The sequence below is a fragment of the Pyrgilauda ruficollis genome, unplaced genomic scaffold, assembly GCF_017590135.1.
Source record: "Pyrgilauda ruficollis isolate IOZ18807 unplaced genomic scaffold, ASM1759013v1 scaffold39, whole genome shotgun sequence".
Taxonomy (NCBI): Eukaryota; Metazoa; Chordata; class Aves; order Passeriformes; family Passeridae; genus Pyrgilauda; species Pyrgilauda ruficollis.
The window spans coordinates 6,314,636-6,337,548 of record NW_024525378.1 but is presented as its reverse complement, the minus strand read 5'-3'; the positions used below and the strand labels follow the sequence as shown (position 1 = coordinate 6,337,548).

At 44.8% G+C, this 22,913-nt stretch overlaps 2 protein-coding genes across 11 annotated transcripts; both read left to right on the top strand.

The window, feature by feature from the left end:
• Positions 1-741: 741 nt before the first annotated feature.
• On the top strand, positions 742-13,379 carry MFN2 (mitofusin 2). The gene is made up of 19 exons (XM_041476533.1): positions 742-982; positions 1,459-1,613; positions 2,135-2,313; positions 3,451-3,586; positions 3,908-4,070; positions 4,569-4,693; positions 4,996-5,104; positions 5,197-5,304; positions 5,693-5,846; positions 6,090-6,157; positions 6,313-6,434; positions 6,752-6,878; positions 7,050-7,154; positions 7,559-7,661; positions 8,296-8,516; positions 8,654-8,803; positions 9,051-9,247; positions 9,623-9,757; positions 10,400-13,379. The coding sequence occupies exons 3-19, from the start codon at positions 2,139-2,141 to the stop codon at positions 10,467-10,469; spliced, it is 2,268 nt and encodes a 755-aa protein (XP_041332467.1). The 5' UTR covers positions 742-982; positions 1,459-1,613; positions 2,135-2,138; the 3' UTR covers positions 10,470-13,379.
• Positions 13,380-14,215: 836 nt separating this feature from the next.
• LOC121358387 (migration and invasion inhibitory protein) lies at positions 14,216-21,912 on the top strand. 10 transcript variants are annotated; one of them, XM_041476531.1, is made up of 12 exons: positions 14,216-14,397; positions 14,733-14,806; positions 15,842-15,940; positions 16,047-16,218; positions 16,728-17,186; positions 17,818-17,920; positions 18,363-18,474; positions 18,688-18,752; positions 19,188-19,317; positions 19,708-19,804; positions 20,623-20,730; positions 21,010-21,912. In XM_041476531.1, the coding sequence occupies exons 4-12, from the start codon at positions 16,048-16,050 to the stop codon at positions 21,079-21,081; spliced, it is 1,317 nt and encodes a 438-aa protein (XP_041332465.1). In that variant the 5' UTR covers positions 14,216-14,397; positions 14,733-14,806; positions 15,842-15,940; position 16,047; the 3' UTR covers positions 21,082-21,912. The 10 variants fall into 10 exon arrangements, with proteins under 10 accessions (XP_041332465.1, XP_041332466.1, XP_041332461.1 ...); XM_041476527.1 differs by having other exon boundaries at positions 14,217-14,397; positions 15,786-15,940; XM_041476532.1 differs by lacking the exon at positions 14,733-14,806.
• The last annotated feature ends 1,001 nt before the right edge of the window (positions 21,913-22,913 follow it).

Sequence of the window (22,913 nt, the reverse complement as noted above, 5' to 3'; positions counted from 1 at the left end):
TCTGCTGCCTGATTGTCAGAGTAGAGCCCTTCTCCGGGATGGGTCACTGAGGGGGCAGAACAGCTTTACACATGGAAGGGGACATGCAGCTTGCTTTCCTTCAGCTTTTTAGGTCTGTTTTGAGGCCATCCACTCACCCGTGCCCGGGAGAGAAAAATCCAGGCAGGGGCAATCGTTTGAGAAGTAAAACTGTACTGAGTCCTGGTGTGTGAGATCCAGAGCTGCCTGCTACCAAACGAAGGGATTGATCAGCCGGCCGTCGACAGGGCCAAAATGTGTGTTATGTATTTATTTAGCAGCAGGTTTTTTTTTGTTTTGGTTTGTTTTTTTGTTTTTTTTTTTTTTTTTTTGTTTGTTTGGTTTTTTTTTGGTTTTTTTTTGTTTTGTTTTTTTGGGGGTTTTTTTGTTTTGTTTTTTCTTTTTGTTTGCTTCTTTGGTTTTTTTTTGTTTTGTTTTTTTGGGGGTTTTTTTGTTTTGTTTTTTTTTTTTGTTTTTTTTTTTTTTTTTTTGGTTTGGTTTTTTTTTTGTTTTGTTTTTTTGCGGGTTTTTTGTCTGTGTGTTTTTTTTTTTTTTGTTTGGGTTTTTTTTTTTTTTTTTGTTTTTTTGCGGGTTTTTTGGTTTTTGGGTTTTTTGTGTGTGTGTGGGGGAGGGTTTTTTGGGCGTTTTTTGGTTTTGGGTGTTTTTTTTTTGTTTTTTTTTTTTTTTTTGTTATTTTGCTGTGTGTTTCCTCGGGCCGGTTCGGTGGTGGGCGTTAACGAGCTGTACGGTTTGAGCACGGGGAACTCGCATTAAACCCTTTCCCGTGACACGGTCTGTGGGCTCCGTTCCTGAGGCGGGCCCGGGCCGCCCGCCATCAGGCCCCCGGAACTACAACTCCCAGCGTGCCCCGCGCGCCGCGCGCGGCGATGACGCGCGGCTCCCGCACCTCCCGGGCGACGGCGCCGCGGGGTGACATGGCGGCCGTGCGGGAGCGGCGGTGATGGTGAGCCACGGGCGGGGCCGGGCCGGGCCGAGGGGACGTGACAGCTGCTCCAGGCCGGCCCAGTCTCTCTGAGGGTCGCCTCTGGAGAAGCAGGGATAGGGACAGGCACAAGGGCAGGGACGGGTGAGTGTCGGACCCTCTGGGGCAGGGTCCTGAGGGGGCGCGAGGCGGGCACGAAGAGGGCGCTTCCCGCCCTTTCCTCCCGCCCCTGGGGGCTGAGGGGAGGCGGCGTCCGACCGGAGCGTCAGCCCAGCGCCTTCTCCGGGCTCCGGTATGGCGGGGGAGCAGAGCCCAGAGCATCCCTGAGGCACACCGGCATGGCGGGGAGCAGAGCCCAGAGCATCCCTGAGGCACACCGGCATGGCGGGGAGCAGAACCGGGGCCATTCTCCGGGCACACCGGGATGGCGGGGAGCAGAGCCCGTGACGGCGGAGCTCGGTAGCCTGTGTCCGTCATCCGCGGTCACTCTGCCACAGGGGTGGAGACCGGCTGGACTCGGCGTCGCTGAAGGAGCTGCGGGACCGAGTGCGGCCGGGGCGAGGGAGAAGGCACGGAAAAGTGCTGCCATTTGTCTTCGAGAGGGCCTCAGGCTGGCCATGCGTGACTTGTGAAAACGTAACTCATCCTGAAAGTAAGCAGACGATGGGGAGGAGTGATCACTGCGAACCTGTTTATTGGAAGGGAGAAAGAAAGAGTTTTGGGTTTTTTTCCTGATGCAGGAGTTGTAAATTTTAAAGTGGAACAATTTTTTTTATGAAAGACAGAAGATAGTCCTTAAAATGCATATTTATCTAGTTCTTGTAAAGATGCTGGGTTGGATCACAGAGTCATGGAATGGTTTGGATTGGAAGGGACCTTAAAGATTATCTAGTTCCACCCCCTGCTGTGGGCAGGGCACGTTCTGCCAGACTGGGTGGATCAAGTCCTGTCCAACCTGGCCTTGAGCACTTGCAGGGATGGGGCAGCCACAGCTTCTCTGTGAAACCTCTGCCAGGGCCTCCCCATCCTCACAGGGAAGAATTTCTCCCCAGTATCCCATCTAACCCTGCCCTCTGTAGGTGGAAAGCCTTTCCCCCTCGCCCTGTCACTACACCCCCTTGGACAGGTGTTGGCACTTGGTGACTCTGGTCTTTGCTGGATTTTTCCCTGTAGCGCAATGTCCCTGTTGTTCACTCGTTCCAACTCAATAGTTGCAGTGAAGAAGGATAAAAGACACATGGCTGAGGTAAATGCTTCTCCACTTAAACATTTTGTCACTGCAAAGAAGAAAATCAATGGTATCTTTGAACAGTTGGCTGCATACATCAACGAGAGCTCCTCATTCCTAGAAGGTAATTTGAGTTCTTGAGCTATGAGTGTGTAACAGTGCTCTGCCTACATATGATTTCCCCCAAAATATGCACCAACCCCCTCAGTCAGTTAAACTGCACTGCTGAAGTGCTGCCTTAGCAGGGACTCCTGTCCCACCAGTCCTTGGGTAAGGGGCAGGGGACAGTGCCACGGGGAACAGGGAAGGGCTGATCCTAAGGGGACAGTACCTCAGCAGGGACTCCTGTCCCACCTGTCCTTGGGTAAGGGGCAGGGGACAGTGCCTGCACTACAGGACAGGGAAGGGCTGATCGGGGGCAGTGCCTCAGCAGGGACTCCTGTCCCACCTGTCCTTGGGTAAGGGGCAGGGGACAGTGCCATGGGGAACAGGGAAGGGCTGATCCTAAGGGGACAGTACCTCAGCAGGGACTCCTGTCCCACCTGTCCTTGGGTAAGGGGCAGGGGACAGTGCCTGCACTACAGGACAGGGAAGGGCTGATCCCAGGGAATCCAGCACCTTGGCAGGGACTCTCCTTCCACCTTCCCTTGGGGTGTGCAAACAGTGTTAATACTGATTAAATCTAAATACTGCTCAATCTGTGTTTATTTATACATGCATGTCTGTTTATGCATTCATGTTTGTAAGAAAAACCAAAAATTTGTTGAATTTGGGTGGAGTTCAAGTTCATATTTGAAGATGCGAAGTTCATGCATGTTAAGAAACTGAGCCAGTTAGGGAGCTATGCTTGGTTTTTATGTTTGGGAGATTTTTAATTAATGACACAACCCCAGTAGGTATTTTTTGCCTATAATCCTTTCACTATTCTTGCCTGAACACATCATTGCTACTGACATGTAACATACACCAGTAATTGGCTTTAACAGCTTAAGGCACAGACAGATTTTATCTCTAATGGTGTTGGACTGTTTGCAGTATTGGATGTTCTGTTCAAGGCAGTCCCAAGAATGAACAGTCATGTGTCCAGTTGATAAATCCTATTGTAAAATTGCTTCAGGGTGTCATTGCCTGTGTCAAGAACACCCATGCAAGCTGTGGGACACAGATAAATGTTAAGTGATACCATCACAGAGAGGGGTTTCACCCAGCTCTGACCCAGACAGCTTCTGGCATTCACAGACATGATCTATTTTGATTTTAGAAACACACAAGAATGCAGAGCTCGATCCTGTCACCACAGAAGAGCAGGTACTGGAAGTCAAAGGCTACCTGTCAAAAGTCAGTGGTATTAGTGAAGTGTTGGCAAGACGACACATGAAAGTTGCTTTTTTTGGGAGGTGAGTCACATGCTTGTGTTGCCTACACTTCCCATTCAGTAAAGCATTTGAGTACTGTAGCCACTAGTGCTTTAGCTTTTGCTTGTAATGTCCCTGATACAGGTGCTCTTGTAAATTGGAAACAAGTATTTTATCACATAATTCTTCAATTTGAAGAATTCTTTAAATAGGGAAATAGAAAAGTCTTTTTGCAGGTTGCCTCTGGCACCTAAATTGTTAATGGCTCTGATACAGCTTGGCTGTAGAGAACTTGCTTTTGTGACACTGAAATGAGCACACCTGGCTCTTGGAAGCCTGAAACTGTCCTTAATCTGACTGCAGGACAAGCAATGGGAAGAGCACTGTGATAAATGCCATGCTGTGGGACAAAGTTCTTCCCTCAGGAATTGGACACACCACTAATTGCTTCTTGCGCGTAGAAGGGACAGATGGACACGAGGCTTTCCTGCTGACTGAAGGTTCAGAGGAAAAGAAGAGTGTTAAGGTACAATTTACTTAAGCATAAGGTTAAGAGCTCTTCAGAAATGTCAGAAAAGGAAAGAAAAAAAATTCACAGTTAAGGATTTTAATCAATAAAGGAGTGGAGATGAAGAATGAGTCTTTGTTAGATGTAGGAAGTAAGGAATGAAGCAAGTTGCAGAATGGAGACTTGTTCATTTTATGGAAGAGATGATATGTTGTATTTGTTAGTGATAGCAGGGAACAATGACTCAGGAAGTTTTGAGTTTGTATAACTGATGGAATCAAAGACTTCCTGGTAATTCCTCAGTAACTTTTCTGACAGGAAAAATCTCTCATAAACTCTCACTAGCAGTTGCCTTTTTTCTAGGACACTCAAGAAGGTTTTATGTGGAAAACCTTCCAGAGAGAAAATAATTTGAACTTGGGCTTTATCTCAAATCGTCTGTGAACAGCCCTGAAGGAGGATAATTGTGTTAGTGGGTCTTGGCATACAGGAAATGTTATTTCCATCTTTTTGTAGACTGTAAACCAGCTGGCTCATGCCCTTCATCAGGATGAACATCTGAATGCTGGCAGCCTAGTCAGTGTAATGTGGCCCAATTCCAAATGTTCTCTCTTAAAGGACGACCTGGTGCTGATGGACAGGTGAGAAATAGCTTTCTTTCCTTTCCTGCTTATCACAGACTAATTATGGAACTGTTTTCAAAACATATTTAACAAACCTCAAGGGAATTGACCCTGTTCTAAGACAGTGACCAAAGTCCCTTGCTGTAATTAACAGTGCAATTTTCTTGGTCATTACTTCCTTTTAGCCTGTACTCTCTCACCTCAGGGCAGTGTAGCTCAGACATGGGAAATTAATGCTCTGAAAAGCTCCTATTAACTTCTAAAATTCTGGTTTTGCTGTATTCACAGCACAGTAATATCTCATTTCTCTCTATTTCTAGCCCTGGCATTGATGTAACCACAGAGCTGGACAGCTGGATTGACAAGTTCTGTCTTGATGCTGATGTATTTGTCCTGGTGGCAAATTCTGAATCAACATTGATGCAAACTGTATGTGCAAGTCCACTTGTTCAAGGAATTTGGCTAAAGGTTAAAAATATTTGACATATTAATGAAAAGAGGTTTTGTTTCATTTTCCTTAGGAGAAGCAGTTCTTTCACAAGGTGAATGAGCGTCTATCTCGACCCAATATATTTATTTTAAATAACCGTTGGGATGCATCTGCCTCTGAACCAGAATACATGGAAGAGGTTTGTGATGTGTTTAAACTGCTTCTCTTTGCATGGATATTATGGAGTGTGTTTTGACTCTGGTCCTTGGGGATACCATCACTGCTATGTGTGATGGTTTTACAGGTTGGATTTTTATCACCTTATTGTGGAGACTCTAGGGAACACAGACTAGTGATCTGGACATGACCTTTGAAATTGCTGAGCAGGAAGTCAAGAGTCTCACAGGGGCCCTTTGAAGTTAGAACGCTTTAGAAAACCTCTGGAAAATTCCATAAAATAGCAAATTTTTTGTTCATGCTTTTTTGGTAGCTTTAGACCAGCAGAGAGCATTTGGGTGCCTGGTCTAACCTTTAAGAGATGGATAATGTGGATTTAAATGCATGTGTGGTTTGTGGTTGTCCCTCAGGTGCGCCGGCAGCACATGGAGCGGTGTACTAGTTTCCTGGTGGATGAGCTGGGTGTGGTGGATCGAGCCCAGGCAGGGGATCGAATTTTCTTTGTGTCTGCAAAAGAAGTGCTGAATGCCAGGATTCAGAGGGCTCAAGGGATGCCAGAAGGAGGTGAGGAAAGCTAACAGAAACTTTCCATTGGCTTACAGGGATGAAAATAGAGTATCTTGTTGCAAAAAATGTATAAAATTGGGGTAGGCCAAATTATTAATAAGGCAATCACAACGGAAGGGGTGCTAAAAGACTTAGCACTTTTACGTTGGCTTCAGTGTAAAGCAAGAGCATTTCTTGATGTCCAACATCTGATTGCTTTGTCAAAATTTAAGTGATTGTTTTGTGCATTCCTTCTCTCAGGTGGAGCATTGGCAGATGGATTTCAAGTAAGAATGCTTGAATTTCAAAGCTTCGAGAGAAGGTTTGAGGTGAGCATTATGTGTGCCAGCCTTCTGGTTAGATTTTACTCCTGAAAGACTGGCACTTGTGGGGACATATTTTGGGAATAGATTGTACAGGAGGGAGAAACTGTGTTAGTAATAGTTCTGCCTGCTGCTGATCTTGGGCTGCCTTTTGTATACAGGAATGCATCTCACAGTCAGCAGTAAAAACAAAATTCGAGCAGCATACAGTGAGAGCAAAGCAGATTGCGGAAGATGTTCGTCTCATCATGGACTCCGTGCACGTTGCTGCCCAGGAACAGCGGTGAGAGCTCTGCTGGTGCTTGCAGAACTGCAGTTTATATTCTGGGAGAAATGTAAGGGAACATGAGGATTTGAAATGCAAAGCAGAATCCAGCATGTTTGTGAGCAGGAAGGACATTGGTGGTCTTGCTTCTAGTGAATTATGGAAGTATTGGGAAAAGGACCTTATTTTTTGCCATGGCTGTGTAATGCGTTGCAGATACTGACATGTTTTGTTGTTAGGCAGGAAAATTAGTCTTATTTCTGGAATTCAAATATATTTATAGATCAAAAATGCATGTATTTGGCATTTTGATGGACAGGGTTTTTTTTCACCAGAGTTTACTGTCTGGAAATGCGAGAGGAACGTCAGGATCGTCTAGGTTTTATTGACAAACAGCTGGAGCTCCTTACTCAAGACTACAAGAGGAAAATCAAGCAAATCACTGAAGAGGTGGAGAGGCAGGTGAGGAGGAGTGTCTGTGGAAAACTGGATTGTCTGAAACAGTTACCAGCATGGTGGGGGAAATGTGCAGTGCTGACAAAGCTTTGAAGTACTAAAAATGTGGGAGTTACATATGGGAAGAGGAGAAGAGCTTCCACAAGCTCTATTTTCTCTCCTGTGCTGTTTCTCTAGGTGTCAAATGCAATGGCAGAAGAAATCAGACGGCTCTCAGTGTTGGTAGATGAATACCAAGCAGACTTCCACCCATCTCAAGTAGTTCTTAAAGTGTACAAGAGTGTAAGTGATGTTTGCTTAAGCAATTTAAGAGACCTTTTTTAGCTCTGAGTAATTATGCCAGCTCATTGTTAGACAATCTCAATCTTCCAACTAGGATATGAGCTAAAGCTTTAATTTTTTAATAATCTCAGTAATAAATTGATACACATTATATATCATATTATATAGATTGAACAGAACTTTTCCTGAACTAAAGAGTCTATGTGAGTTTATTTTTTTATTTGCCTTTTCATCCCCTTCACTGAAAAATGTGGGGAGGTACGATACTAATGTTACAACACTGGGCAGACAGATTGTGTGCTCCTGTTTTGGGAGGCTCTTTTTAACTAGCAAGCTCTAGCACCTTCAGCCTGCATCTTAGCTATGTTTATTCTAATTTTAATAACCCTTTCTTTGTTTGTCAGGAGCTGCATAAACACATCGAGGAAGGCCTGGGCCGTAACATGTCAGATCGCTGCTCCAGTGCTATCACAACTTCCCTGCAGGCAGTGCAGCAAGAAATGATAGGTCAGTTCCACAGGCACTGTTGCCCTTTCTCTTCCCTTGAATTGCAATGTGAAATAAGTGGGTAGATGTTTTGGGTTTCTCATTAATCCAGTGGCTGATGTGCAGGTGACACCATCTTAGTTTCCATCTTGATGAGTAATGCTGTTGTGCAGAGGACTAGTTCTGTATCTGAACTTATGCAGTGAATATGTACAGTCACAGTGTAATCCTCATGACATAGTAAAACTGTGGCAGAATTTGGGAGATTCTCACACCAGATCCTAATGAAATACAAATTACTTGGAACTAGGTGCCTGTCTGAATATGGGACCATGGTGCCTAAAGAGCTGGGTTTCAGATTTTGATTTCCAAGGACATGTTAATCTGTAAACTTCACCAGCTACCTATAAGGATTTTGGAGGGTCCATGGAAAGATTTCCCTCTGGGTTAGTCTGAAGAACCAAGAATTGAATAATAATTCATGATGTATCTCTTACTTTGCAACATGCTTGGCTTACGGAATTTAACACACTAAGAAAACTGACTGTAGAGGATGAAACAAACTGTAAGCGCCTTGATTATAGAATACAAGACCAGTTAATTCTGGTGAACTCAACAGCTGGTTTTTTTATGTTTTTGTTTTCTCTCTGTGTAGATGGTTTAAAACCCCTCCTCCCAGTCTCTGTGCGGGGCCAGATAGACATGCTAATTCCCCGGCAGTGCTTCATGCTCAGCTATGATCTGAACTGTGACAAGCTTTGTGCCGACTTCCAGGAGGACATAGAATTCCATTTCTCTCTTGGATGGACGATGCTGGTGAACAGATTTTTGGGACCAAAGAATGGTCGTCGGGCCTTGATGGGCTATAATGACCAGGTAGAGTACCTCACTGAGTGATTGGATAGATATTCATTATTTCAATGGCTGCTGAAGTTCCTTTGGTGGGAAGAGCAGTAGTTCACCTCCTTTTATTCTCTTATTTGATTTTGTTTTGTCCCTGCTTTTCTAATTAGGTTCAGCGCCCCTTAACACCAGCAAATCCCAGCCTGCCTCCTTTGCCTCAGGGCTCTATGACCCAGGAAGAACTCATGGTGTCCATGGTGACTGGACTGGCCTCTTTAACTTCCCGAACTTCCATGGGGATCATCGTGGTTGGTGGTGTGGTATGTGTGCATTCTAGGTAGCATTTTTATAACTTAACTTGGAGCACTGATGTGAAAAGCTCTTGCACTGCCGAATCCTGTAGACATTTGCTATTGACAGATAGGGTTTTGTATTTCCTATTACCTGTTTTCTCCTTTGATCTTCCATTTGAGTATAGTGAGCTGATTTTGCAGTGCTCTGTACACCATTGTTGGGAGTGAATATCAGTCTGAGATGATGATTGTGTTTATCCTTGTGCTGCTTTAGGTCTGGAAGGCTGTGGGTTGGAGACTGATTGCTCTCTCTTTTGGCCTTTATGGGCTGCTCTATGTGTACGAGCGCCTCACCTGGACCACCAAGGCGAAGGAGAGAGCTTTCAAGCGGCAGTTTGTGGAGTATGCTGGGGAGAAACTGCAGCTCATCGTCAGCTACACGGGCTCCAACTGCAGCCACCAAGTCCAGCAGTGAGTTCCCTGTATTCAGCTAACCCCTTATGGAAATTCTCTTGTTTGGGGCTTTTTAGTGCTATTCCTTGTTTAAAAAAAGTGCTATTCCTTGTTTAACTTCATGCTGAATTCCAGATTTTCAAAAATGTAATGACACATGTTTTAAAATAATATTACTTTTATTTTGAATATGTAGTGTTTGGGTGCTGTTAGGCATTAGTCTTAATATACTCCATGTCTCAAATCAAAATTCTCTGACATATTCTTGTACAGAAGTGGAAAGATGAGTGTCTGAGTCATGATACCATTATCCCTATATATCAAAGGGACTTATTCCTTGAATGTGCTGCTTGATCTTACTTTCCATTATACTCAGCTCTTCTTGTTTCATAGAGAGCTAGCTGGAACGTTTGCTCATTTGTGTCAGCAAGTGGATGTCACACGAGAGAATCTTGAGCAAGAAATTTCTGCCATGAATAAAAAAATAGAAGTTTTGGATTCACTGCAGAGCAAAGCAAAACTGCTCAGGTGAGATTTGATTATTCCATACAATTGTTTTTTGTGTGATTGCCCCAGGATGTTCATGTGAGCTGTAGCTTAGAGTTCATTCTGTCTTCGTCACAGCACTTGATGTGCAGGTGTCAGCACTTTTCCCTACCAAGTCATGTTCCTTTTCACTAGGTACTTTCCTATGGACTGTTGACAGTTTAAATAACTGTCTCACTTCTGTCTCACAAAGCACCTTTTTCTCCCTGTTTTTTATTTTTTTGGAATTACAGCTCCTTCCCATTTATGAAAACATAGTGTTCCACTCCTACAAACTCCTTCAGGCCCCTATAAAATTATGCAAAAAGTCTTGCCTTCACCTATGTACCCAGTTGTCTCCTGCTTTCTTTACCCTGCAGAGGCTGTTGGGAAGACTTTTTCAAACATTCCTTACCTACACCGCAAGACCAGTGTGAAGTTGTGTCCAAAATCTCTGTTTAAACCTCAAAGCTTAGGGACTAACAGCAGGCAAGCATTCTTGACCTGCAAAGGAATGGCAGCAGCCTTTTGGAATGAAGTTCTGGCACTCCATGCCTTGCTGTGTACTCATTTTTGTTGCACTTCTTTCTGACTGGCTTGAGAAGAGCTGTTTCATTCACCTAACAAAACTTTCTGTCCTTGCAGGAACAAAGCAGGTTGGCTTGACAGCGAGCTCAACATGTTCACACATCAGTATCTGCAGCAAAGCAGATAGTGTGAGAAAAAGAGAAAAACAGCAGTTTCCCTTCAGTGCCCTCTTATTTACTGCAGAGAACGTGGTGGGTGATGGAATTCCCTAAAGGGAATGAGCAAGAGCATATTGCTGTGTTTCCAGTTGCTGTGTGAACAGTAGGATTCTGCTTCCCTGTTCTGTGTCCCACCTCTAAACACTACCTGTTAATAACTTCTTTTTCCTTGTGAGACCAGGCTACTTCAGGAGGAGTGTGTGCTTTATACATTTACAGGGGGCTTTTACTGTACTTCATATTGCTTAAAACAATTTTAAAGCAATCAAGCAAATGTCTTTCAGGTTAAATGTTATTCTGACACATCTTTATGGAGGCATTTGTTTTACTTCATAAAGACAGAACTTTTGACTTCCAAGCCCCAGGTAGACGTATGTGTGACAAGCAGTTGTTTGCCTAAACACAGATCCCACGCACACAGACATGATGGTGGTTTCACAAAGCATTTATAGCCCACACAGGCTTGTCTCTGAGGTTAACATTCCGTTGTTCTAGAGCATAACAGAAAATCACAATGTCACTGCATAGAAAGGTTTATTGCTCTCAGGATGCTTAAACCTGTGAACAAAACCCAGTTCTCCTCTGGAGCAAAAGGGATTAAGATTTTCCTTTGGTAAGCTTAGTGGATTTGGAGTTAGTTTCTTCCTCTTCAGAGCTCGTTAGTAACACAGTCTGGCTTATTTCCTGTCATGGACAAATAGTTTGCAAAGACAGAACTAGTTCCTGGGAAGGAGATAGTGCTGATAATTTGGCAGCTTGTTGAAGAAGAAAACTAGGGAAGAGAAGCCAGTTGACACAATGCAAAGCACTGCATTATGAGCTCTGTTGATGAATGTGGGGCTTTTTTTGGAAGAGCACAGCTGTCTTTCTGGAAGCAGGCCTGTGGAATTCCATTACCACTATTTGGCCACAAGAACAGCATGTGGATTACACGCTGTAAGAGATGTTGCTTCATGTAGAGTTCCCACAGGATGTACAGTCTGGGCAGCAATAGGATTTGATATGTTTCTCTTCTGTTAAAAGTATTAGAACATGCTGGCAGGTACAGCTCCTCTGGGGTGGGGGGAGTTGTGGCTCTTGTAGTTCATGCCAGGGCAAGAATGACTTAAAGCAATTTAGTTTTTTTAATACACTCTTTATTTGCAAATACATGAAATTAATTGTTGAGTTTTGCCCTGATGCATTTGGAATATAATATATGGGAATTGTAAGGACTTGAGTCTCTTCCAGTTGGAATTTGCAGAGAAGAAATTCTGGCTGATTTCAGGAGCTTGAGTAGGATTAAGTTCCTCTATTGCAAGCTTCTTTTTCTCCTTGTGGGTCAGTATTTTGCCATGTGTTGGTTATAATCTTTCTGTTGCCTACAAAATGTCTGAGGAATCCAGAATCAGATCTTGTAGTTGTGAGGTTAGTGACAACCTGTACCTCTTCAGCATCACACACACAGAATATGGGCTGTCTTTGAGCAGGTCCCAGCTGAATTCAGAACTACTGAGCAGTGGGGTGTTTTTCATATTGACAAAGAGACTTTTCCCTTGAAAATGGCTTTAGGATTTCTCATTCATGCTCAGGTGTGAATGTATGTGCCTGTGATAAGTCCCATGTTTTTCATAGCATGGAACTTCCAGAAAGAAGCTGCCTGATACTTGAGAGAGTAAAAATAGTGAAATGTCAGTAAGTACTTCTTAGGTAAGGCTGTTCTGAGATTTGCAGAAACACTTGAGGTATCTTCATTGTGTAGGAGCTGGTGGTGAGACATCCCTAGAATGCAGAAAGGAAACAAACCTTTCCCTTCCAGTAGAAAGCTTTGACTCCAACTCAGACCGAAAAGCTGTTTCTGTCAGAAGGTTTTTTTGACCTTGACTGGGTTCCTCAGACATCCACCAGGATGGGAATATAGATTTGATCAAATCTGAGAACAAGCAAGGAAGAAGTTAGAGTCCTTGCTTTTGGAAGTGGGTACTCTGAGCTTGAGGTGAAGTATATTGGAGTAAGTGGAATAATCTAGTCTTACTCTGCTGCAGGTCTTGGTTGAATAAATTTGAATCTTTAGTCTCTCAAGCTGTCACATACACAGCTATAATAAGCTATGTTCTGTTCTATTGAGTTCAAATGCTAAGCACGTCCCTAATACTCAAGGATATTGTCAATTCCAGGTCAAGGCAGAGGTGGTGTTCTGCTGCTCAGCAGCTCATGACTACTTGCTTTTGATGAGGTAGTGTTCTCTTCAGCTGGCCTTTTAGGGGAAATCTGATAAGTGAGCTGATCTTTAAGCCAGTGTCTTATCTGTGAAGGGAAAAGAGATTGATGGGTTCTTAGAACCCAGTGTCTTGCTGCTGTGTGTGTGATGCTGCTCAGGCCCTGGTGCTGTTGACATTCTCACTGCAGAGCTGAAGCCTAACCTACAGAATGGGGGAAAGAACCTCTTGAACTTTTTCAGAAGCAAAACTGCTAACATATGTGGGTGTAATCCTTGTCCTGGAAGCCCAAGAGATTGAGAATCAAACAGGCCTTGTAAGCTGGATTCCTCTGAAAAAAATTACAGCTGTACTTCTTTAATTGAGAGTGGTGGAGGAATGAACACTATCATGAGTTTGTTCTCTTCTGATTTTTGTAAAGAATGCTAAACTATTCCTTAAAACAGGTAATTCCAGAAACAGTCTTCCCCAAACTCCCATTTAAAGAAGGTCAGCTAAATGCACTTTTATCTGATTGCTGCTACTTACTTTTCCTGTTGCATTATGTTGATGGAGCTCTTCGAAATACTCTTACCAGTGAGTTTTCTCTCTGCTGTATTTAAGGTGATAAATTTGCATGAGTTAGTCCTGTAACAGTGCTGTAAAAAATGGAAACCAAAATAAAAATGAATTGGAAAAACATTTCTCCTGATGTGTCCTGCATGTTGTGATAGTCTTCCAGTGTAAGTATATCAGCTTACATCAGTATGTATAGCTTTGTTGCTTTGTGTTACTGAATTGCATGTTAGACACTAGTGACCTTTTTCTGTGTTCTTACTTTGAAAATTAACGAGGAGACCAATGACACTGAATTGCCTGATAGAAAGTTTTAGTCGCACTAAAATTGTCAGTATTGAATCAATGATTTCTTGAGAATATTGTAGGAAATAATAGTGAGCAACTACTGAATTGATGGCCTGAAACGGGTGGATGAGTATCCTCAGCTGGCGAGTTACATGGGGCCAGTTAGAGAAGGCCGGATTTCCCGTGATGAGTTTTCAAAACAACTCCTTTGGGCTCTGGGGGTGCTGGGGGTACGTGTCCCTTTTGACACGGAGCGCTGGGGGCAGGGTGGTGCCAGGGCTGTGTCCCGAGCTCTACCCGGCACCTGCAGGCCGGGCAGGGACTCTGTCCCGAGCACTACCCTGCCTCCTGTAGCCTCCGGCCGGGCAGGCCCCGCAGGATCGAGTCGGGGCTGTGTCTCGAGCTCTACCCCGCCTCCTGCAGCCTCCGGCCGGGCAGGCCCCGCAGGATGGTGCCGGGGCTCTGTCCCGAGCTCCACCCGCCTCCTGCGGCCGGGCCGGGCCGGGCAGGCCCCGCAGGATGGTGCCGGGGCTCTGTCCCCAGCTCCACCCGGCACCTGCAGTCCGCGGCCGGGCCGGGCAGGGGCTCTGTCCCGAGCTCTACCCCGCCTCCTGAAGCCGGGCCGGGCCGGGCAGGCCCCGCAGGATGGTGCCGGGGCTCTGTCCCCAGCTCCACCCCGCCTCCTGCAGCCCGCGGCCGGGCCGGGCAGGCCCCGCGCATGCCGGGAGCCGTGGGCCGGGCCCGCCCGCTCGAACGGCCGCGCCGGGGCCGCCCGGGGGAATCCCAGCGGCGGCCGGAGCCGGGCGGGCATCCCCCGACTGCCGGAGCCGGGCGGGCTTCCCCCGGGGCGGCGCAGGTGGGCCGGGAAACGCGGGGACTCGGAACGCTCAGCCCCGGAGCCGCAGGGCCTGGCGGGACTCGCGGGCTGCCCGCACTGCCCGGGAGGGAGGGAGGAGTTCAGCGGTGTCTGCCGGCTGCCGGACCGGCCTCTTGGGTCGGAAAGGGGAGTTTAAAATGCTCGGGCTCTCTCGCTCGTGACCGCGGCAGGCCCGGAGCAGCGCGTCTGTGCAGGAGCAGCGCGGGGTGCTGAGCAATCTCCTCGCAGGGAGGAAGCTCAGCTCCCGAGACAACCGTTGTTTATTGCTAACTGCGGGAGGCGAAGCTCCTTTTCAGAAAGATTTCAAATTACAGCAGTTACATAAACCTGAGACCCCGGGGCTGGACATGAAGGACCTGTAGATTATGCCAAGAGTGGACCTCATCTGGTAAAACCCTTCCAGAAAGTCCCTTGACTGATGTTATTTTCCGAGTATTTGCTTTCTGATGAGCAATGATGAGTGGATGCTTATCAAATCTATTAGCTTTGTCCTGTGAAGGCTGTGAGAACTACTGTTTTTTTTTTTAAATTGTCTCAAATTTAGTGCCTCAACACTGATATTTCTATTTTACGTTTTGTAGTGCACCTCTCCCTTATTTTTGTAACAAAGAGGTGTTGTAGTTTGTTGATAGTTAGCACTGCTCTTGATTCCTCCCACTACTGTATCACATGTGCATTTGGTTCCTCATGTCCAGTTGCCAAGGTAGCAGATGCAAAACCAAATTAGATGAGCTTTGCAGAAGGTTTTAGGGATCCTTTAGAAAAGGTCACAGAGAAACAAATAGTTTTCTTGAGAACATAATTTATCAGTCTAGTCAAAAGCAGTGTGGGAGCTTGGGTTTAGGGTTTGCAGCTGTTTTATTTAAAAATCCACTTTCTGCAAATTTAGAGGAGCTTGTGATATTGTAAAGATGTTGAACAGTGTGACAGCCTTTCAATCAAACTAGGTTTTATTTATTTATCTGTTTATTAACTCCTTTTCACCTCCCTCTTCTAATAAAAGGGCATCCCTTTGTGGGATTTAATTTAATTTGTGGGATTGGAATTGCCTGAACTGTAGTTCTGAATCGTAGTTGAGCCTTTTTGGAGCCTTCCTGCCCAGGGAACATGGAAGACAGCTTTGACTCTGTATTTCTTTTGGATGTAGCAGATATATTCATGTAATTAGTTATATTTTAAACTTACAAGCATCCTGGTGTTATCACAATATAAATTTCAATGCTTCAAAAGAGCATTACAGCAGAATTGCATAAGTGTGTCCTAAATAACGACCTCTAAACCAAATTTTGTGTAGCTTTTTGATGTGAATTTTTAGCTTATTTAGCTTTTTGGTGTGAATTTTTCGTGTTTACTGTTTTCTCTGTCAGAGTTTCTTTTCTCCATTAAGTCAGCTCCCAGTTTCTGAGTGCAAAATATTTGGCAGTATGTCCAAGGGGAGAGAAGCATCTCGTGCTGGTTCTGAGCGTAAGGAGTTTTGAGACTGGCTGATTTCTCAGGAGCAAGAATCAACATTTCAACAGCTGTAAGTATTTTTTTAGGAAAAGTCCCCTGAAAGTGTGTCTGCTTCTAATGTCATGAATTTATGTAGTTCACTCTTCTTCTTTAATTACATTAAAATGTTTTTGTAGGATGGACTCAGAGCTCCTGAACAGGCTGCGCCAGGCCAACCAGGAGCTTCTGCAAAGGCTGAGAATAAAGCAGGAGGAGATCAGAAAAGGACTTCCCAGCAAGAAACGCCTTCCAGCAGCTCTTCATGGCAGTCCAGCTGCTGAGAGATGGATCCCCTTGTCCAGCAGAGTGGTATGTGTGGTGTATGTGCTAGAAATTCAGGGAGCAAACGGGCCCCTATGACAGACTGCAGCTCTGCCTATGGTTTGCTGTGGTCAAGGAGACACATGGACATGAAAGAGCTCTTAGAAAGTGGTATGTGGAATATAGAGTCTGTTAGAAAAGTCCTTTGGTTATTGTTTACTCTATCTGTTCTTCTGGTAAAGGGTTTGGAGATCAGTTCTGCCTAAGAAAGGCAAGTTTCTTCTCCTAAGATAGGAATGACCATTGTTGAACAAAATCCTTTTGTTTCTTCTAAGCACAAGGGCTGAAAGTTCAATGGTTCCTCAGATCAGGAAAAGCTGCATTTAGCTGGAAGTGGATCTCTTTCTTATACTCTCCAGGACTTTTGTTTTTCCCCTGCAGGAATTTAAAGGAGTGAACAGACTAGAATGAGAGGTTGATTTAGTGAGTGAAATGTTCTTACAAAAGGTATTTGTAGTCTGGCTGATGATACGTGTTAAGAGAGTCTGTCCTTACAGAAGGAAAATGAGGCTGATGCAGTAAAATCTACAGCTGACCCTGGAATAATGGTGTCTGTGGAATCCAGAGGTGGCCCAGCCCTCAGCTCATCTCTTAAACACAGCAGCAGTGCCAGAGGGCTACAGCAACAGCAAGCAAAGGCACAGGAAGGAGCAGGCCTCAATTCCAACCTTCCTGGGAAAGGGAAGAGTGTTGTGCCAGTGTCAGCAGTCACTACGTGTGGCAGAGAAGTCTCCAGAGTGGATGGGGATGGTGGTGCTCAAGGAAGTCCAGAGAAAAAATCCTTCTTCCTGGGACATGGAGAGAACAGAAAACACTCTGCTCTGCTGCGTGGTTTCCATGGGAAAAGTCATCCAGGGCCATCACAAAACAAAGACACCAGTAAGAAGCAGGTGGTCACCAAAGAGCCCCGTGTCCCTAAATCAGCCCTGCTGATGTCTCCATCCAAACAGCCGAAGGTAAATGTTAAACCAATGCTTTTCTTATTTTCCTAAGTCAACAGAGTGATGAGGAGGAAGGGCCAGGTGAATGTTACCTGTTCCCACTGTGTAAATTGGAAGTTGGGGTCAGAACTGTTCCCAGCTAAAGCAGCCAGGGGCTGTTGGCAGTTTGTTCAAGCCCTGCTTTCCTTAGCCAGTGAACTGAGATCCAGAAATCCCTAACACTTCACTGTGAAGTGTTGTCTGTCTTTTGCATATGTCATCCACATGCTGAGGGAGAGCAGGCAGGGGCAGTGCTGCTGTTCCACAGTTTGTCTCCTTAGGCATGCAGGGCAGGCCCTGGCTGTGATCATCCTCCATAGCAGCCCAGGTTGTCTCATCTTTGGCAGTGTGTGATGCAGCTCAGCATTTTGTTTAAAGCTCTGAAAAATCCTGCCTTACTTGGGCAAGTCCCTGCCTCCTCTTTCTGTTTTATTTACTGACAGGACAAAGAGCTGGTCAGCAGATTACTGGTAGAGGCATGGATGGAATCCAGTCTCAAACTAAGCCACAGCTGTCCCATCTGAACAGCTTTGGGTTGTCTCCTCAGCTGTACCTTTGAATGTCCTGCCAGGTGATTAGGAAGTCGTTCTGAATTGTTTTCTTTCAGAAGGAAGCTCGTCATGTGACTTTTCAGTCTGACCCTGAAGAAGATGCCATACCTGTCAGCAGCTGGTCTGCCCATCCTTTACTGGGCTATGACTGGATTGCAGGTGAATCCTAACTCTGAAGCAAAGCTCTCAGTGTGTTGTGGTGATATTTAGAGTTAAAACACAGTTTATGACCCCTTTGGGGTGTGATGGAACTGCTGTCCTGGGGCCAATGAGCTGGTCCCAGCAAAGGGGCTGCAGCTTTGTCTGAGGCCCCTCTCCAGACTGGAGGTGACCTGTGCTTACCTGGAGTGGTGAAGTGGCAGTGATATGGGAATTCAGGCAGCAAATGGTGAAGCCTGGTGAGGCCAGAAGGGATACCAAATACCTGGAATGGATGAATGCAATAAGGGACCCAAACCACACAGTAATCCTCTGGCTTGACATGATGTTCTGCCCTTCTCATTATCATTATTTTGTTTTGACTGTATCTTGTGAGGCTTGCTTTGGTAATTTCCCAAATTTTGTAAATCACTGAACTCTTCTCTTTCCTTGGTCTTCTCAGGGCTTCTTGATACAAAGTCTCCAGTAACAGAAAAATCTGAGCAATACTTTGCTGAGCTGCACGAGTTCCGACAGTCCAACAGAGAAACCTGTATTCATCAGCAGCACCTGGAGTAAGTGGCAGTGGGGAAGGGCTGAAGCAGCAATGTTCAGTCCCTTAGTAATCCCTGTAGTATTGATAAGCATAATCTGATTGGAGCAGGGCATTGCAGGCATGGCTTTGAGGGTCTTTATTTACCTCTCAGTCATGTGTGCTTGGAAGAGGCAGTGCTGTCCAGAGGGCCAGTCCCTCTGTCACTAACTGATTTTCTTGTGTGTTTCTTTAGGCCTGAGGCTCTGGATTGCACCAGTCCTGAAGAAGAACTGGATTTGATAATTGGTTCTCATAAGTGTAAGATCATATTTCTTCCTAATGCAATTTCTGTGAATCAACAACTAAGCAGTCTTTGCCTGTCATCCTGAGAGAGCACCACATCATGCAAGACCAGCAAGAATGTGTTATTTTCAGCTGCAGCTTTTCAACCAGATTCAACATCCTACTCCAAAGATACTTGAGTCTTCTAGGGATCCACTCTCAGTGTCGTTTTAATTTGTTAGGGTTTCTTGTAATTGGCTCATGTTCTGTTTCTAAATTGAAGAGGTTGAAGTTTTGGTTTTGCTTTTTAGGAACTTACTTGGGGACAGGAAATGTATAAGATATTTCAGGAAAAGCAGCTCTTTTTATAGAATGCAGATGTGGTGCTGTGATAGAACACAGCTTTTTTGGCTGGGTTCAGGGACCTTGTGACAAACAAGAGCCATGATGAAGGTTTGTTGCTCTGTGCAGGTGTTTACTGTTATGGATTAAACCAGCGCCTCTTCACCATCCCTGCGGATGCAGAATCTGCCTGCCCTGTGTGTAAGATCCCACGTAGCCAACAGCCCCCAGGGACACTGGAGGAGCCAGCCTATGTCAGGTTCATAAGAATCATTGCTTTGTGATGTGCACAAATAGAAACAATAGAGAAAGAAACAATAGAGAAGAGAATCTGATCAGGTGAAGGAGAAAAGAGCGTCCCAACAGTTCTGTAGAAGGTTGCTGTTTTCAAGGCAGAGATCTCTTGCTTAAAAACTCCTTACTGATCTTTTCTATAAGCACAAACAGTCTTGAAATCAATGAGAAATGCATGTTTTGTCTGAATTTGAACCAGAATCTGAATGTACATGTAAAGTGTCTACTGCCCTAATCCAGAATGGTTCACTTGGTTCACTTTGGGGTTAGACCCTTGGATTCTGAGTGGGAAGGCATGCAGATGCCCTGTGCCTTGGCAGAGGTGTAGTTAGTTACTCCCCTTGTGTGGTTCCAGGGTCAGCATTCCCAGGTCTGCCCTTTTGCCAGCCCACAAGTACAAAGCCCACCGCAGGAGGAGCTTTGAGCCAGCGGATGATCTTGCCCTGCCCTCGGTAAGTTGCTCTCTTCCTGCTGATGGCACAACCCCAGCTGGTCCTTGCTGTATAGCAAGAAGGAAAGAGAATCTGGGACTCATTCCCTTGGCAGAGTTTCCACTAAAATTTTTGATATGCATCAGCCAGATGCATATCAAGAGAGATAGCATTTGAGATAGCCAGAACATCCTTTGGTGTGTTCTGAGTTCGTGCCTTTGTGTGAGTGACATAAAGTGCATGACATATTTCTAATGCTTTACACTGCACAAAAGAAAATGCCATGTGGAGATTTGGCTGACTTGCTCCAGGCATTGGCCTCTCAACACAGTGAACCATAGCTAAGAGTACCTGTGTTTGTTTCCACACATGCTAAGGAGTCTGAAAGGCAAGTGTCTATAAAGTATTCACAAAATCAGGAGTGGCAAGGGTGGATTTAAAACTGGTGTTGTATCTGTGGTCCTGTATTCCAGCCAGTAGTCAATGCTGCAGGCAGCATTGTTAATTTAACCTAGCCCAGGCCTGGAGATTTCCAGGGAAGAGGTGGGAGGAAGTTTAGTTCTGCGGTTTAGGGAACTGGATGAGTCAGTTGAGACAGGTTCAGAGGGGTCAGGTGCTTGAGTTCACAAACTGGGAGATCAGTTTAGAAAGCTGGAAGAGGGGACAACTGTTTAATTCTCCTTTATTTGAGATTTCATTTATTTCCTGTTAGTCATATAAAACTCCTCAGAAATGATAGATTAATTACTCACTTAAACCTCCCTGTGCAGAAGTTACTTCTAAATAATAACAGGCCACAATAGATAAAAAAGGAAAAGCATTCCCATCTCTTTTCACAGCATTGCATGGCTGGCTGGGAAAACATGGTTCCTTCCAGCAGCACCCTGCTCAGCAGTTTGGATCTGAGAGCCTCACTGGAAGAGAAGCCTTCTCCCTGTCCTCACCTGGTAAGCACAGCCTCTGGAGTCCCAGGAGATGTTGGGAATTGCACAAATGGAAATTGCAGCCCCATCTCTAAAGGGTGTGATTATTGAGGGCAAACAAAAGTGCCTGGAGGAGTATCTCCTTATCACTAGTGGGAAATGTGTTCCTTCTGCTGATTGGTGTGCAGAGGCAGAAAAGCAAGTGGAGCTGAGCAAAAGCCTGTTCAGCTCAGCAGTCTTCATCAGAATGGGAAAAGTCACTGTGGCATTCTTTGATTAATATCCCCTTTGTTTGGATTCCAGGACTCGGTGTCCAGAGTGTCAGGAAAAGCCAGAACTGACAAGTTTCTACACCTGCCTCACTTGGCTCACTGAGGTTCAGCAGAGCAAACCAGGACACCAGGCAGCAGCTCTCAGTTCAGACCCCACTCCCTCAACACTCTGGATCATGACTTGATTGCCCAGGGGAAGGGATGGACACAGCACGTGGAAACAGCTCAGAAACAAAGCAATTTGGATAAAAATAAATCTTTGGACAGATTTCCCCCAGTTTTCGTAGTCATGCACTTCAGTGAGCAGCTAATATATACAGATCTGAGTTTGTACAGTCACTGTGTTCACTTTGCATTTTTTGCCTTTTACAGCTACTGAGCAGCTGCATGGACTGTCCCAGCTAGGCTGGATGAAGTCCTGTGTGCAGGACCTTTAGGGCATCTGCCAGCTCAGCTGAGAACCAGTGTGGCATTAACTCTGAATGCCAGCTGAGGAACTGGCCTGTGAAGGGCCTGGCTCAGTGGAGTGGCACAAATATGTTTATTTTCAGATATTTGAAACATGACACAGTTTTCTAGTGAGTTAAACTTGAGTTCCTCAATGATTTGTAAAAATTTTAAAAATTTAGTTTATTCTCAGTGCAATGTATGTAGCTACAGAATGTAGTACATCAGAGTAACTTTGAATGTGAAAAAAATCTTAAAGTAAAATGAGATTTAATTCATCAATGAGCTAGATAATGCCTTAAAATGGTTGCATATTTTGCTTACCTCTACTATTCCAAGTTTTCTGGAAATAAACCAAAAAAGCATTTTAGAATTTTTAAATTGTACTAAACCAAACTACTTCACATAGTGTGATTTGTTTGAACTTTATAGACCAATCTTACTTTCTGTGTCTGAAAACAATAAAACTGATTTATTTTGCTTTAAATTTTCTGAAACAGAAGTTCTGCCTCTAATGTATTTTAGGGATCTAACTTGAGAGAATGAATTTGGTTTGTGCAGCTTCTTGGCATTCACTTACTTTTATATTAAATACATTATTTATTAAATCAAATACATGAATACACTTTTTAAACAAGGAGAGGAATATTGCAAGCATGATTTAGCATGACTTTAGCTTTGGGTTATGTATCTGTAGGGTCAACTGAATGGAACTGGTCACATAATTTCCATTATTGGAAATGCTAATTTAAAAATAAACTAATCCAGTGACTATAGAACACTAGGTGCCAAACTTTATACCAAATAGGGCAAATTCAAGATTTTTCCTACTTTGCCTTCAAACTCAAGACATCATAAACATTTCCTTAATTTATCCTGAAATAAATTACAGCAAGCCTGTTCCACACTATAAACAGAGGAAAGGTAGTGCTGTGGATTGAGTGACCCATGTTAGATCTCTCTGGTGGATGCAGGTTGGAGCCAGTGTTGAATTCAAAATGTCTCTTGATAGATGGGAGTGCATCCAGTCTGTCACACCCGTGGAAGTGTTGGAGGTGTGATTGTGACCCTCCGTTAGAAACAGTGAAAGAATTTGTGATGCTGCCCCTGCTCACTCACTTTTGTCTCTGGGTGTTGGTTCTGCCCTGTGTGATGCTGCCTTCATTTGCAAACTCAAACAGCCTGAAAATGCTCCTGTTTGTGGAGCTTCCTTTAAATTCATGTTCCCTCCATCTGCCCTGCTTGGCCTCTGCAGTGGCTCAGTCCAGACTGCCCCGTGGCCTTTCCCTGCTGTGAGGGGCAGTTTGAGTGTGCACACAGCCGTGTTTTGTTCTGTAACAGTGAGCTTTGCACGCTGGCTTTGTCCTGCAGCGTGGTGCACAGTCCTGGAGAGCACACCCGTGCAGGACAGGGGACTGGGATGTCACCTGGCTGGGGTTGAGGGAAGGGATCTGAACCTTGACTCCATCTTCCAGAAGGCTGATTTAT

Bases quoted from the DNA above. Each gene is read 5' to 3' on its own strand.
- MFN2 (XM_041476533.1), top strand. From the start codon at position 2,139: ATGTCCCTGTTGTTCACTCGTTCCAACTCAATAGTTGCAGTGAAGAAG. The intron at 7,662-8,295 runs GTCAGTTCCACA...CTCTCTGTGTAG, and splicing joins AGTGCAGCAAGAAATGATAG to ATGGTTTAAAACCCCTCCTC. The intron at 8,517-8,653 runs GTAGAGTACCTC...TTTTCTAATTAG, and splicing joins TGATGGGCTATAATGACCAG to GTTCAGCGCCCCTTAACACC.
- LOC121358387 (XM_041476532.1), top strand. From the start codon at position 16,048: ATGGACTCAGAGCTCCTGAACAGGCTGCGCCAGGCCAACCAGGAGCTT. The intron at 16,219-16,727 runs GTATGTGTGGTG...CTGTCCTTACAG, and splicing joins TCCCCTTGTCCAGCAGAGTG to AAGGAAAATGAGGCTGATGC. The intron at 18,475-18,687 runs GTAAGTGGCAGT...GTGTTTCTTTAG, and splicing joins ATTCATCAGCAGCACCTGGA to GCCTGAGGCTCTGGATTGCA.